This window comes from Carassius gibelio, chromosome A1, assembly GCF_023724105.1.
Source record: "Carassius gibelio isolate Cgi1373 ecotype wild population from Czech Republic chromosome A1, carGib1.2-hapl.c, whole genome shotgun sequence".
Lineage (NCBI taxonomy): Eukaryota > Metazoa > Chordata > Actinopteri > Cypriniformes > Cyprinidae > Carassius > Carassius gibelio.
In genome coordinates, this window is record NC_068371.1 from 4,590,913 (window position 1) to 4,605,774 (window position 14,862).

General features: G+C 36.7%; 2 protein-coding genes across 2 annotated transcripts; both read right to left on the reverse strand.

Moving 5' to 3' along the window:
- Positions 1-335: 335 nt before the first annotated feature.
- LOC127962793 (structural maintenance of chromosomes protein 2) lies at positions 336-12,181 on the reverse strand. Its single transcript, XM_052562436.1, has 24 exons — positions 11,880-12,181; positions 11,444-11,593; positions 11,250-11,372; positions 10,957-10,995; positions 10,698-10,808; positions 10,549-10,593; positions 9,968-10,201; positions 7,644-7,793; positions 7,124-7,357; positions 6,229-6,388; positions 5,935-6,052; positions 5,693-5,831; positions 5,188-5,307; positions 4,901-5,105; positions 3,769-3,904; positions 3,544-3,668; positions 3,198-3,391; positions 2,918-3,061; positions 2,455-2,649; positions 2,177-2,377; positions 1,269-1,385; positions 1,012-1,172; positions 673-820; positions 336-546 (listed from the first exon to the last, which is right to left on the reverse strand). Exons 1-24 carry the CDS (start codon positions 12,045-12,047, stop codon positions 364-366), a joined length of 3,600 nt encoding a protein of 1,199 aa, XP_052418396.1. The 5' UTR covers positions 12,048-12,181; the 3' UTR covers positions 336-363.
- A 768-nt stretch (positions 12,182-12,949) lies between these two features.
- LOC127941606 (exocyst complex component 1-like) lies at positions 12,950-14,448 on the reverse strand. Its single transcript, XM_052536914.1, has 3 exons — positions 14,271-14,448; positions 13,882-14,045; positions 12,950-13,691 (listed from the first exon to the last, which is right to left on the reverse strand). The coding sequence occupies exons 1-3, from the start codon at positions 14,389-14,391 to the stop codon at positions 13,425-13,427; spliced, it is 552 nt and encodes a 183-aa protein (XP_052392874.1). The 5' UTR covers positions 14,392-14,448; the 3' UTR covers positions 12,950-13,424.
- Between the last annotated feature and the right edge of the window lie 414 nt (positions 14,449-14,862).

Consider the following 14,862-nt stretch of genomic DNA (forward strand, 5'->3'; position numbering starts at 1 on the left):
CTTTTTTGACATTTGATTTATACAAAACTAGTTTGAAAAGGACAAAAAGTTTGAAAGGACAATAAAAACAATCACCCTACAAACAAATATACTGAAATATAGCATACAGATAGAGAAAACATACACCGGATAAAAAAGTAGCATAGCAACTACACTCCATAATGTGGAGAAAATGTGTGTGAACACAAATGTTTTAAAATGGGCAATGGAAAGAGGCGATTTTTTTTTTACATGCATTAGATGCACAAATGTGGTGTGTCCAGAAAGCTTTTAGTACTAACATTTTTAAATATACCATTTCATTTTCTCAAATGAAGGTTATAAAAGCTTAATACATCTGGCTTGAAAAATTTGTGCAAGCATTTAGCTGGCCAGTATCTGTCGCTGGCGTTTGTCCTTGGCTTTCTCCTTGGTGCGCTGGGCCAAAACTTTTCCCTCATGGCTTTGTGCCGTGCGAGTGACCGTTGAGACACCATCCACAAACTTGGTCTTGAAGAGCACATTTGCATTAGTGAACATTCCATCTTTCAGAGACACCACCACAAACTGCAAAGAAGAAGAAATAAACTTCAGTTTCTGTTGGGATCAAACGCAATCATGCTAAAGCTGTTCTGCTAATGATGCACAGGAAAATGAATGTGTTGATAATTTTGATATTTAAATGTGCAATACCTGCGAGTGTGTAAAATGTGTCCTCAACATCTGTCCGATGTTTTGCGTGTGTGAGAGATCAAGAGCAGCGTCCACTTCATCCAGGATGTAAATGGGAGCGGGTTTAAACAGCAACATGGCTAAAATCAGAGAGAGTGCCACCAGAGACCTGAAACACGCATAATCGAATCAGATGATCAATGGACAGGGAAATATGCAGTAACCAGCTTTAGCCACGATCTTATGCTCTAATGGATCTGTGGCAAAGAAAATGTTGACCTGGAGAGCCATAACCAAAATGGTTATTGATTTTAGGAACAAGCGATATACCACTTTTAGCAAGAGTTAGCAAAAGCTGACCTTTGACCCCCGCTGAGCTCTGTCAAGTTCTCTTTCCACGTGTTCCCTAGAGCCACTTTAAACTCCAACCCTTCCAGGACACCGCAGCCCTCAGGTGGAGCCAAACGGGCATTTGCCCCAGGCAACAAGGTGGAGAATATGGAGCCAAAATCCTTATTCACCTGCAATCACACACGTTATTTGTTTGATCTTTTTCTTACTAGTTGTAATTTAGTAAATTAGTTTTATATTGAATGGGTCATGGCTGGGTATTTTACCTTCTGCCATGCCACGTTGAGAGCCTCGTTCTTTTTCTGGTCCAACTCTTCAATTGTTTCCAGGATTTTGGCTTTATCATTCTCAACTATTCTCTTTTTCTTCTTCAGGTCGTTGTACTGAAAGAAGGCAGACAGTGTTATTATCTTTTACTCTTAATATTAATAAAAAATTATAAGAATCAATATGATTATTACCAAACAAAAAAACATTGAATGTCAAACACACCACAAAATAATTTGGGGGGCGATCAATATGATTGAAGTGACAGTAAAGGCATTTATAATACTATAAAAGATTTCTATTTAATATAAATGCTTTCTATTAAACTGTTTTTGTGGAAGCAGTAATATTTTTCCAGGATTCTCAGAGTAAATATCAGCTATCTTCAACATTATTTTGGAGGTGCTCAAGAAACAATTATTTTTGTCAGTGGATTAGAATAATTTCAATAAGGATCATGTGACGCTGAAAACTAATGCATGCTGATTATTTAGATTTGTATGACAAGAATAAATTAGATTTTAAAATGCTGTATTTTTGATCAAATAAATGCAGCTTTTGTGAGATATCTTTCAAAATCATCTTAAAAAAAAAAAAAAAAAATCGTGCCAACCAAACCGTTTTGAAAGGTAGTGTATATACAAGATATAGCCTAAGCTTAAAAAGACAGCAATAACAAAACAAGAAATGGAAAAATGCCTTTTTAGGACCTGTAATTGTCGAGAAAAACGTCAAAACCAAAAAATATATATTTATCGATTCTTTCTTTTAATTCTGTAGTGAAATCTGATCCAGACATGATCTCAAGTTCTCCTAAATTAACCTCTGCTCTTTTGCTCTCATGTTTGACACATTTTAGTATTTGCATCTTTTACAGGGCTGACACTTAAGAGGTCAAAGGTCATACCCTCTCCTCAGCCTCACTGAGCATGTTCATGGCCCTGCGGTTGACGTTTCTCTCCAGCTTGTCTTTATTCTCCTCGAGCCTCTTCAGCCTCTGTCCAGCCTCTTTGGGATTGTTGGTTTTAAAGTCGTAGGCAGTGTTAGGCTGCCCAAAGAGATGCTTCTCAGAGGAGATCCACTCATTTTCAGCTAACATGCGGGTCACCTGAACACACCAAAAACATCAGATACACTAATCTAGAAACAGGCCTGTCTCTAATGGTGTCATTGACCCTCTATGACCTTGGCTGTGGCATCGGCGCTGTCTTTCTTGTGTTTGCTGATGTTGTGTTCCAGCTCTTTGATTTTGAGCTGCGCCTCATTGTTTTGCTCTCGGAGACGCTTTGCTTCTCCGGTCTTTCCTTTAATCTCTCTCTCCTGTCCCAGAATCACTTCCTTCTGCTGGGACAGCTGCTCCTGCGCAACACGCACTGCCTCCTAAACACACACACACACACACACACAAACATTTTGGGCACATACATTTAAAGGGACAGTCCACCCAAATATTCCATGTTATAAAAGAAAGGTATTTTAAAGAATGGTGTGTACCCAAACAGTTCAGGTACCAACTGACTTCCATTGTATGAAAGTCATAAAGGTTTGGAATGACAGGAAAGTGTATAAATGTTAACAGAATGATCATTTTTAACAAACCGTCCACCCAAAAATATCTAGGTAATTCTTAAAGAGGTTGTTTCTGTACCTTACTGGCCAGACCATCAGTGGTCATGGTGTCGATCTGCTCTTGTATGGCTTTTAGAGCTTCATCTACAGCCTGAATCTGCTGCTCATATCCAGTCTGTTCTCTCTTCAACTCCTCCAACTCCAGAGCTACTGCATCTGCCTCCTAGAGAAACAAACAGAGAGCGGATTTCCAAGCATCGAGTGTAGACAGCTTCTAGACGGTGTCTAGTGTAGTGAAAACCTGGGTGAAACTTTGTTCGGACTGGAGCCTATTAGGTTTCATAGTAAACTGAAAGTACCTGCTGCTTCTCTTTCAGTCTCTTGTTGTAGGCATCTGCTTTGCTTTTGGCCTGGTTGAGTTTCTGTTGGGCTGCTTTCAGTTCTCTCTCTCTCTCTGCCGCTGCGTTTTTCATCTTGTTCTCCAGAACTTTGTATTTCTCTTCTGCCTTCTTCTGAACCTCCTTTGTCTTCTGCAGCGTTTCCTCACACTCCTCTAAAGAACAGAACACCATGACATTTAAATAGCATTAAAAGCAACAATCACCCATACTGTGGAGCTTTGTGTTTATTGTGTCTTTTATACAAAGCACCGGTTTCAGAAAGAGAACCAACGGCATTTTGGGAAAGAGGGGGATTTGTGTGTACCGATGGTCTTGCGCAGGTTTTCCAGCTCCTCTTGCTGCTTGTGGAAGGAGCTCTGCTGGAGTTTGGTCTCCAGGATCTGAGCCTCCTCGGTCTTCAGGTCCAACTGTTGCTTTAGCTGACGGTATCTGAAAGAAAGCAACAACATTTCGGTCTTGTGCCTTGTGCTTTTGTTCTGATTGGTCAGTGAGGATTTGGAGAGGTTATATACTGGACACAGAGACTAACTTCTCAACTGTTCCCTTGAGGCTGCTGAGCTCGGACTCCACCGCGGTGAGTTCTGCCTCTTTAGTCCTCAGACTGTCCTGAAGGTCCTTCACTTCAGCCAGTTTAGACAGGACGGAGGCCGTCTGAGCACGTGCACCTACACACACACACACACACACACACAGGTAACCGTTATTAGAGAACACAATATTCTGCTGTGCCTTGTAAACATATTTAGACCACAAGCTCAGTAAATACTGTAAATAGTAAATACATTTTAAATAGCGATGCACCAATATGGGTTTTTCAGCAGCTAATGCTAAGTGAGAACTAGAGTTCAGGGGAATTATAATGGTGAAATGCACACAGTTCAGCAAAGATGTCTTTGAAAGTCCTTGTAGCTTAAACAACATATGGGTTGATTCCTAGGGTATACATTAACTGTAATATTAGCAAAAGTGTAACAGCATTTGCATGTTTGAAAACATTTAAATCTTCACAAATTGCTGGAATTTGAGCACTAAATTAAATATTTGACTGCTCCGCAAAATACAGATTAAATACTTAAATTCTGGATATGCTGTTTGTATATAAGGCTATAATTCTTATGGGTGTATCTAATAAAACCAATCAAAATCAGGCTCTAATCAGTGTTGTTAAAGTCAGCTAAAATAATTAAAACTGAAACAAGCTTAAGTATTAAAAAGACTAAATACAAGTTATAGTTAAATAGAATAAAAAATAAAATACTAAAAAAATATATATATACACACACACACATAAATGAAAATACAAAAATAAAAGCTAACTCAACACTGTAACAGTGTATCAATAATACTAAAATAAAAGCTGAAGATACAAAAAAGCTCCAGAGAATTTATGGGGATATTACATATATTCTATAGGTATTTTCAGACTATGGGCTAATTTTCCTTCTCTCAATTTGTCCAACATTTTCGTTGAAAATATTAGTTTTACAGTAGCCAGAATTGAAAAAGAACTGAAAATACATGAGGAATAGAAGTTAGATTGAAGCCATTAGGAATTCTGGTGAAATTATTCAAATATTCAGAGTTGTAATTTAGTAAACAGAGAATCGACAGTTTTTATTATACTCTGCATCTTGCGCATTTATAGACACACGTATACAAACCTCCAGTCAAGGTCCCCTGAGGATCAAACACGTCTCCTCCAAGAGTAACAGTTTTGGTGCTCACACCTTTGTCAAAGGCAACCTTTTTAGCATTGTCCAAACTGTCACAGACCAGCGTAGTCCCAAAAACATACTCCATGGCCTTCCTTAGCTCAGATTCATAACCTACCAAAGACAGAGCTGTGTGCACATTATCTGACCCGACCTGCAACAAAAAGACATTTAATTCAACAAAACCCACTGAGACTTTTTCAAACCAGTTATAATCAAATCAACCAAGTTCTCACCAAGTTTTTGGCAGTGCGCACTACATTGTTATTGAGGGTACGTGCTGAGATTTTGTTCAGAGGAATGATAGTGTATCGGCGTTTCAGTTCACCTTTTTCCAGGAGCTTTTTTCCAGTAACCTGCAAATAGACAAGTTTAAAAACAAAACATCATTTTGCCAGATAAATGACAAACTGGCAAAACTTTTCAAAGTCTTTGAAAAAAGTCAAAAAAAAAAAAATTATCAAAAATATATTCAAACCAGGAATTTTGTGAAATATTACACTTTAAAATAACCATTTTTTTTTCTATTTTCTTTTTTAAATGCATTTCTTTCCAGTGATGACAAAGCTGAATTTCTACTTAATATAATAGCTGCTTAATATTTTTGTGGAATACAATACATTTTCCCAGGATTCTTTAATAAATAAAAGGACAACATTATATGAAATAGAAATGATTTGTAACAATTAAAATGTGTTATCATCAGTTGAATACATCAAAAAAAACTAAAAAAAACCTCACCTCGTTGTCGACCACTACGTTATAGAGACGGCCACCAGCAACCACCTCCAGAGCCGTAGCGTTTGACACATCAGTCACAGTGAAAAGATTTGCCACCAAACCCTTCACCTTACAGCGGTCCCAGTTCTTCTCTGGGTCCCTACATACACACAGTACCAATGGATTCAATAAATGAATGAAGTGTATAAACCACACATACAGTAAGCAATGAGTCTAGATGAAAATGGCTCGTATGTTCTCACGTGTAATCGAAGCGCAGGTTGGGAAATTGGCTCACGAGGGATTCGTAGGTTTCTCTAAGCTGACTGACGTCCCGTGAACACTGCCTCTTCTGCTCCAACAGACCCTCCTCTCGTCCATCTGAACACACAAGTCAATCTCCTCTCAAAATGTTTTAAACTAATGTCTTGGACAAAGACTAATATGATTCAGTTCTGTCTTGAATATTAAAATGCACATTTCTGGTTGGGCTTCAGTAAAATGCACCTAATAACACTACACTACAATCACATTCAAAATGTAATTGCATTCGGTACCTTCATAGTTGAGTTTCTTCATTTCGGCCTGTAGCTTTTCTATACATTTCTTCACAGCCTCAAATGTGTCCTGGTCTTTTTTGTAGCCACTGTCCATCTTCTTGACCTGAGTCTGCTTAGTCTTCAGCTCCTGCTGAGCGTGTTTCAGTTTCATTTGAGCCTAAGGGACAGAACAGAGTCACTTACAATCAATCTTCAATAAAATATAATACAGTATAACATATCACTGTTCAAAGGTTTGAGGTCAGGAGCTTTTTTAATACCAGTACTTTATTCAGAAAGGATGCATTGAACTGCTTCAAAGTGACAGTAAAGACATTTATAAAGTTACAAGAGACTTCTATGTCAAAGAAATACTTTTTTTTTTTTTTACCTTCTAATCAAAGAATCATAAAAAAGATAATTTCTACAAAAATATTAAATAGCACAGCTGTGTGCTTTAGCACTGATAATAATAAGAAATGTTTCTTGAGCAGCAAATCAGCATATTAAACTGATTTCTGAAGGATCATGTGACACTGAAGACTGGAGGAATGATGCTGAAAATACAGTTTTGACATCACATACATAGATTACATTTCAAAATGTGTTAAAATAGAAAGGTTATTATTAAATGTAACAATTTTTCACAACATTTCAATTGTTACCGTACTACTTTTACTTTGATGCTGTTTTGGAACAAATAAATGAAGCCTTGAAGAGCAGTAAAAGACCCATAAAAGATGTATTTCTCATAATAATAATCAAAGTTGCTCAGTAGAGACTTTATTGATCCAAGTAATGAAACAGTATGAACAATAAACAGAATTTTTCAAGTTTCATTTTTAAGGCACAGTGGGCAAACATTCAACATCACTGTGATTATCGGGAGGACGTTAAAGGTCAAAAAGGTCACCTGTTTGGCCTCCGTCTCAGCTTTACTCATGTCATTCTTGCAGGTCATCATCTGGCCACTAAGTGTGGCTTCAGCTCCATCTTCATTGGCAGAGAGACCAGCTGACACTGCCTTAAAATGCTGCTGAGCCGCCTCCAGAGCTTCTGCATCCTTCTGTCCTTCCTCCTGCACAGCCTTCAGCCGGTCCACAGCCTTGGCAACCTCCACTTCCTTAGCTGACATCATCTTCTTATCCTAGTACAAAGAAAGTTCAAATCATTTACATTTATGTAAAACAAATTGATTTCTGGCAATATTTTGAGTTATGAAATAGTTTCCCTCAAACCCAACAGGAATGTTATTCTTTAATTAATGCTATTTTTTCTATTTCAGTTTATTTAATCTGAGTAGTACATTTATTTGTACCTTTATTATTTACTCGGTTTCGGGGCGCTTTTAAAAATATTTAAAGCACACAGATATTTCTAAACTAGTTTTTAGACAAATAGATGGAATCAAAAGTCCTGAATCCCTGTTTTACCTCCTCCATGTTTTTGACTAGCTCCTTTCTCTTCTTGGTCTCATCTTTCAGATTTTGCTTCTTCAGGTCCAGAGCGCTTTGGGCCTTTGTGTCCACTCTCTGTGCTTCAGACAAGGTCTCTTCCAGAGTCTTCAACACCCCCCCAACCTCCTAGAGAGACAGACACAGAAAAGAGACATGCTAATGGAATACAACAGGAGATAGAAATATTCAATCAATCAACCACACACTTTTCTAACAGGTTTCAATTTGCATCATTAAAAATTCAAATATCCTTTCCCGTACAAAGATTTTAATACTTTTGCCAGTCCATTACCCACCATCCCACCATCTATCACAGACCTTCAGTCTCCACAGGACAAGTACACGATTAAAAAACCTGGCCAGGTAAAAGAAGCCCTACTTCTTTAAATCAGAGGTCAGAGGTCACACCACACCATTTAGCAGACTGCGGTCAAATTTCGGACCTTAAATGGATAGGACCACAAATAATTTCTAATAAATTAGAGACATTTTTTTTTCTCCACAACAATGGGAGGAAAACCATTACTAACAATTTGTTGATTCTCATGCAGTCCTGACAAAAGACTTCGAGTTTAAGCTTAAAGTGGCCTTTTCACTTAAATGATTAAAAAATATATATAATATTCAGGATTTTTTTGTATTTTCAATTCCATTTTCCACATGTGGGTGCATAAATTGTGACATATTCCAAATGCACTTGCAAATCTTCCATTAACGCTTTCATTTGCTCAGCACAGTGACCGCCACATTTCAAATGAAAAATCTAAGTCCATTTACAACCGTATTTCCCATGTCTTATGAGTTATGAGCCTGTCATATTTAAATACCAATATTAAATACCACATCAGCATTTTCACTCTCACACTCTCATTTCACTAACTTGCCAAAACTCAAATGGAATCGCAATTCCTTTTGCATTTGACTTTCCAACGTCTACACGGAAAACTGTCAATCAATGTGAGAGGCGGGACTATACTAGGGGGCGTGTTTGTATTAGAAGATGTATTTGAAAAAAAACTGTGCCAATCTATATTTATTTACTCATTTTCCACCTTATTTTATATTATTTCATATTTTAACAGTTTAAATCAGTTATGGAGCAAGCGTCCTGTTGCATAAAAAGCACTGCATAAGTTTTAAGAAAGATCTCTCACTGTGGACAGTCACCAATGCACACACAAATATTAATATGAATTCACCTTGGCTGCGGCATGTTCTGTGACAGCTGAGTCTAGATCGCTGGTGTAAAGTGAAGTCTCATCTAGAGCAGACAGCTAGGAGTAGCAGCATTTACTGTTTTTTCACGTGCATCAACATGCACGACACAGAGAGAGTGAAAATGCAGATGTGGTAATAAATATTGCTATTTAAATATAACAGGCTCATAACTCGTAAGGGAAATACAGTTGCAAATGGACTTTGCTTTTTCATTTGAAATGTGGCAGACACTGTGTTTTCGGGAAAGAGCAAATGAAAACGTTAATGCAAGATTTGAATTCTGCATTTGAATTATTTCCCACATGTGGAAAATGCAATTGAAAATACAATTTGCAATTGCTTTTGAAAAAAGTCCTGAATATTCTTCCATATATATATATATATATATATATATATATATATATATATATATATATATATATACATATATAAATAAATAAAATGAGGGATGCACCAAAATAAAAATTCTGGGCCAAAACCGAAAATTCTGGATGCAAATGGAAGACAACCGAAACTTAAAATGCTTTGTAATAATTATTTCTTGTTTTATTCAATAATATAAAATAATAATAAAAATAAGACTTTACTTTAACTCAACAAGCATAGAAAACAAAAGCAACACAATAACAATTGGACCGTAAATATTAATATTAAATATCAATATATAATTGTTTACATAGTTCAGTGTGGCATACATTTTCTGTTTTTACCTTTTCTCTAAAATGCTATAAAATCATAAAGGCATCTTTCGAGATAAAACAAACATTTCAACTAGATAAAAGAAATAATATCAGTTACAATGACTGTTTTGACTTATTTTACTGCTATATTACTGTTAAAATGCAAACAATCAAATTTAGGTTGTTACATATCATGTGACTAGCATTCACATTTATACATTATATTGTGCTTTTGGCATGCACGTGTTATTGTTAATGCAGGTTGTTGCAAAGCACTTGACCAGAAACAAAGGAGAAAAGTTTGGAAGCTTCATTACACAGTGAGAAACAACTAAAGGCTGAAATTTCCCTATGAAGGTTTCCAACGCATACACTATTGCTTCTGTCTCCTGCTCGGTTTACCTTGTCCCTCCTGCGCTCCAGCTCCTGTATCTCCGCGCTCAGCTCCTTCACTTTGGCCTCGTTCTCTCTCATGTTCTCCTGCAGCTGTGCGACGGAGCTCTGCATCTCCTGCAGGTCTTCAGTGGACTTCAGTTTGGTCTCCTCGGCACACACAAACAGGTACGCCACGTACAGTCGACTCAAGTGCTCGATCTCACGCATGAGCTTCTGGTACTCCAGGTAGGACGCACGTTCCTGAGGAGAAGAAGGGAGACAGACAGGGTGTGACAAAGATGATACATTTATACTGTATAAGAAAAAGAGTGGCACAGAGTAATGTAAGGCCTCTAGCATTCATTTATTAATAATTAATCACTTAATTTATATAATAAATGTGTAAATAAATAATGCATGATTTTCTTATAATGTGAATCTAATATACACATATACAATAAGTTATAAATAAGTTATTCATTATTAATTTATTATTAAGATTTCTTTTGTGTTTCACAGTAACATGTGGTTAATACAACAAAATATTTTATATTTGTGCACTTAACTATTCCTAAATACTTGCAATACTTTTTTTTAATAACACAAACCTCTTTGAGCTTCTCCATAGCAGGGGTGATCTCCTCTTCCAGGATCTGTCTCACACACACACACACAGATTTTCATCATCATTAGATGAAACTGCTGGTTGTTGGCTCATTTAAATAAATAAAAAGAACATTTAAATAAATTAAAGTACAGTCTGAATCTCCTTCAGCTTGGCATCTTTCTTCTCAATAGTTTTCTGAGCACCGATCTTCTTGCATTCGTACATTCTGGTGCCTGCAGCCTCTTCAATCATAGCCAGAATCTGGGAATAAAAACATGCATTAATTATTTTACAATTTATAACTTTACAGTACATCCATCAGTTTACTGCAATTCAACTGCAAGCTTTATTACTAAAATCAAATGTGATAAGATCAGAACCAAGTACATTCAAATGACACACATCTCACCTCTGGAGGCTTCATGTTTAAGACCTTGGTGATTCTGCCCTGAAATAAACATACAATAGGAGTGATTGAGAATGTGAACGGTAACTACAACTGGTACAATTGCTCATCTATCTAAAAATATGAAACCAAAATTAACCCTATTTACTTGTGAAATTTTATTTATTTAGAGAAATAAGTAGCAATCAGCCATTCACGTTCATTTGTTCATAAACATCCAACATAATTTCATAGGAATTAATCTTTTCAGGCCACATAACTTACAAAGTCTTAAATCAGTCTCTCATGGTGGTTACCTGCATGATTAGAAAGTGAGGGTTGTTGACATTCAAGCCGACTGAACAAAATAAATCCTGGACTCGCAGATTGTTTGCGTTCACACCATTGATGAGGTACTTGTTTCGTCCACCTATGACCACCTGCACAACACAAACAATAATGAGTGTTATCAGCGAGAGTGTGGAGCAAACAGAGCTCTAAAGCCACGTACCTGTCGTGTAATCGTAATCTCATCATGGGTCTCAAACCCAAGGGGACTCTGTTTCTTGTTGGAGTTGTCAAAAGTGATGGACACAGTTGCTTTGGTGATTCCAGCCAGGCCATTTTTGTACACCAGATCTTGGAGATTAGTGGCACGAACCTACAAGATTTGACAAGCAGCATTACAATTAGCTGGCAAACACTTAAACCTACTTCCATAATAATTAAACAATCATGCTCTGTATTCTATTCTGTTTTACTTAATGTTGTTTTTTGCATTTTGTATGTTGTCGTTGTAATACAAGTGTTTTAATTAAGCAAAAACAATTAAACAAACCAACAAATAAATGCATAAAACACAGCTATTAAAAACTGCTATCACAAAAAAGCTGCCAGATGTATTTATATGGTTACGTGTAGATGATATTTAATGTGTTCAAACTGACCTGTGATAGGTTGGAAATCCCGAGCAGAAAGCAGATGGAGTCCAGTATATTTGACTTTCCGCTGCCGTTCAGTCCAGTGATGGCGTTAAAAAACGGATCAAATCCGTTTATCTCCGTCCTTTCGGCGTAGGACTTGAAGCCCTCTAGTACAATAGATTTTATGTACATTTCGATAAACCACCGTATGAGAAAAATGTATACAACAAAACGCTAAACTGATATATTTTTTGCGATCACCTCAAAGAACTTCGGTTTTGTTTTCAGTTCAAGCATCCAAACTTGAAAATTTGGCGCCAGGCGCGCTTCCGCTACGCCGTTATGTGCGGAAATAAGTTAAGAGTTAAATTACAAACAAAGAAATTCACTTGAATCCTTCATGTATTAAGACAAAATTTGAGATTATTTTGAAAAAATTCACGGTCATTACAAACTAAGCATTGTTATTAGAAGTGGGAAAAAAGTATTCTGTTGATTCAGGCTATTTTTTAGCCACCCCCAAAACATTAAAGCGTGTGTGACGTCAGAAGGGGGCATTGGCTCCAGTGCACTACTAGTAGTATATATGTTTGCTTCTAATTGGAGTGTATTTATATCTCGCTTCCCTGTGTTTTTGTATATTTGTACAACTTTTTTTCTTGCAATAAAAAAAAAAAAAAAAAAAAAAAAAAAAAACGGTAAAAAAAAAAAAAAAAAAAAAAAAAAAAAACTACTAGTAGTATATGTGGGAAAGTCGCGGCGTTTTATTTTTTAATAACGACTATTAAACTGTATTTGATATATAGTTGAACTAGTTCTGTAATCACGAGCTCTGTGTCTTTTCAGAAAATAAACATATTTAATCCCAATGCAAGTATTTTATTATCATTTATATATTTATTTGGCAAGTACATTTACAGATGCCTAGATTTAATACGCCACAAGAAGCAAATCCTTTGGTACCAGGAATATTATGCATGCAAATAATTAAAGCCGTCTTGCATACAGTGCATACAGAAAAAAATACAAATATTTAATTTGCTTGGATTCATTGATGGATGTTTTGCAGTGGCACAGTTTTTTTTTTATTTAGCTAGTAACATGTAAAGCACACTGCAAGAAATGAGAAAGCAATAGATGTTTCACCAGATGGCAAGATTATTTAAATGGTGAATACTGTAATAAAGTTTGTCTCGCGGTTCACTTTTTGAAATGATTGAATACATAGCTTGCTTAATTAATCATCTAAAACATGCAAACCTGTCACATAGCATTTATTACACTTATGAAGTCACAGCATTACTCATCAGAAACACTCTTTTGTGTTGCATTTGCACATGCACAAATTGGATTTCCCTCACAATGTGGCGTTATGTTACAGTTACTGTAGATCTGAGTGCTCAAAGCATGGCTTAAGTGCTCAAAACACAAAGCATGGTCTTTGTACACTCCCCAAGGGCAGTACAGATAACACTGAAATGAACTTTTTATTGTCAGCATCAAGGGTTTAGGTTTTTAGGGCCAGTTTAAAAGAAATCTAATTAAATAAGAAGATTAATCAAAATGTCTCTATGCCAGAGGCACAGGACACAAGGAAAGACACACCAGATTAAAGGCATAGAAACAGATCTGTGCAAGGACAACACAGTCACCACGATCTGAATACATTGCAGTGGGCTGAATGTACATCAAGTCAAAGTTCTTTAATTTTAATGTTGTGTGGTGATACTTCCTGCTCAGGGACAGCAGACAGCGGGCCAGCGTGTATTTTGCAGCACAGCTCACTGCTCTGACCGACCGCACCGTGTCGAAATGCATCAAGAAACAGGGATCATCCTAACACAGCAGAGATATGCAAACTGAACATCTTCCAATGAAAACTAACAGATTCCACTCTACCCAATACAATTCATCAACACTATTAAAATGAAGTCCCCCTCAGATTTAGCCTTAAAATAAAATTTTAAGCAGTTAAGTAGCATGTGTAATCATAAATGGGAATGAATGAATGCTAAACTCAACTCACAGTATCTGGATCTCTACCATCCAGAATCAGCAGATCTTCCAGGGCCCAGATCTCTGTTTTTTCATAACTGTCCTCCAGCCCAGATTTCTGCAGCTTATTGGTACGAGAAGGTTTAACTCTCCGACACAGGACGACTGAGATTTGAGCTTCTTTATCCTTAGATACTGAACACAGATTGGTTTTGTATTTTTATTATACCTCTTCATTAAACCATACAAATCGTATTTTACAACACACACACACACACACCCCAGATGATCCCAAATATTTTTTTGTATTTTTTTTTTGTTTTTGTGGAGAATTTCAATAGTCATTTTCTAATGGAAGATAACTCAGCACATCACCTCAAGTAATCATGCATAAAATAGATATAAGTAGATTTTTCTTACTAGAAACGCAGAGAAAATGTCGTCCCTGTTGTTTCTCCTCTATTTCTATAAACTCCTTCAGCTTCTGTCCCTCAGGTCTGAACAAGACTCTGTCCATCTCCTCCCTCAGCAGAGATGACATCTCAGGCAGAAAAAGAGAGAGAAAATTAATTTAAGTGTGAGAGAGAGCAAGAGCAGAGTGAGGGATAAAATGCTTTCTTGAGGTGGATCTGGTTTGCTGGGTTTATTTCCCTCCTCTCTCTCTTTCTCTCTCTCTCTATCTCTCTGTGGGTCGGTTGGGGTGAGCTTGAGTTGACAGATGAAACTGTACCTTCTGTGCATTTTCAAAATTTCAAAAGGTTTTGACTTTTTAACTTTCTTGAAGGAAAACAAATCTCCTTTTTTGGTTGATGAAAACATGATTTTCCAAGTTTTTATGAACGTGTCAGGAATCATCATTAAAAAGAACAGGTCACTGAAAATCAGGCCATTTAAGATGTAGATAAATTTTGTTACTTCAAACTGATTTGGAGAAATGTAGCAACACTTGCTCACCAATGCATCAATAGTCCACAAGTAATAGTCCACAAATAATCCACAGTCCATTGTTTAA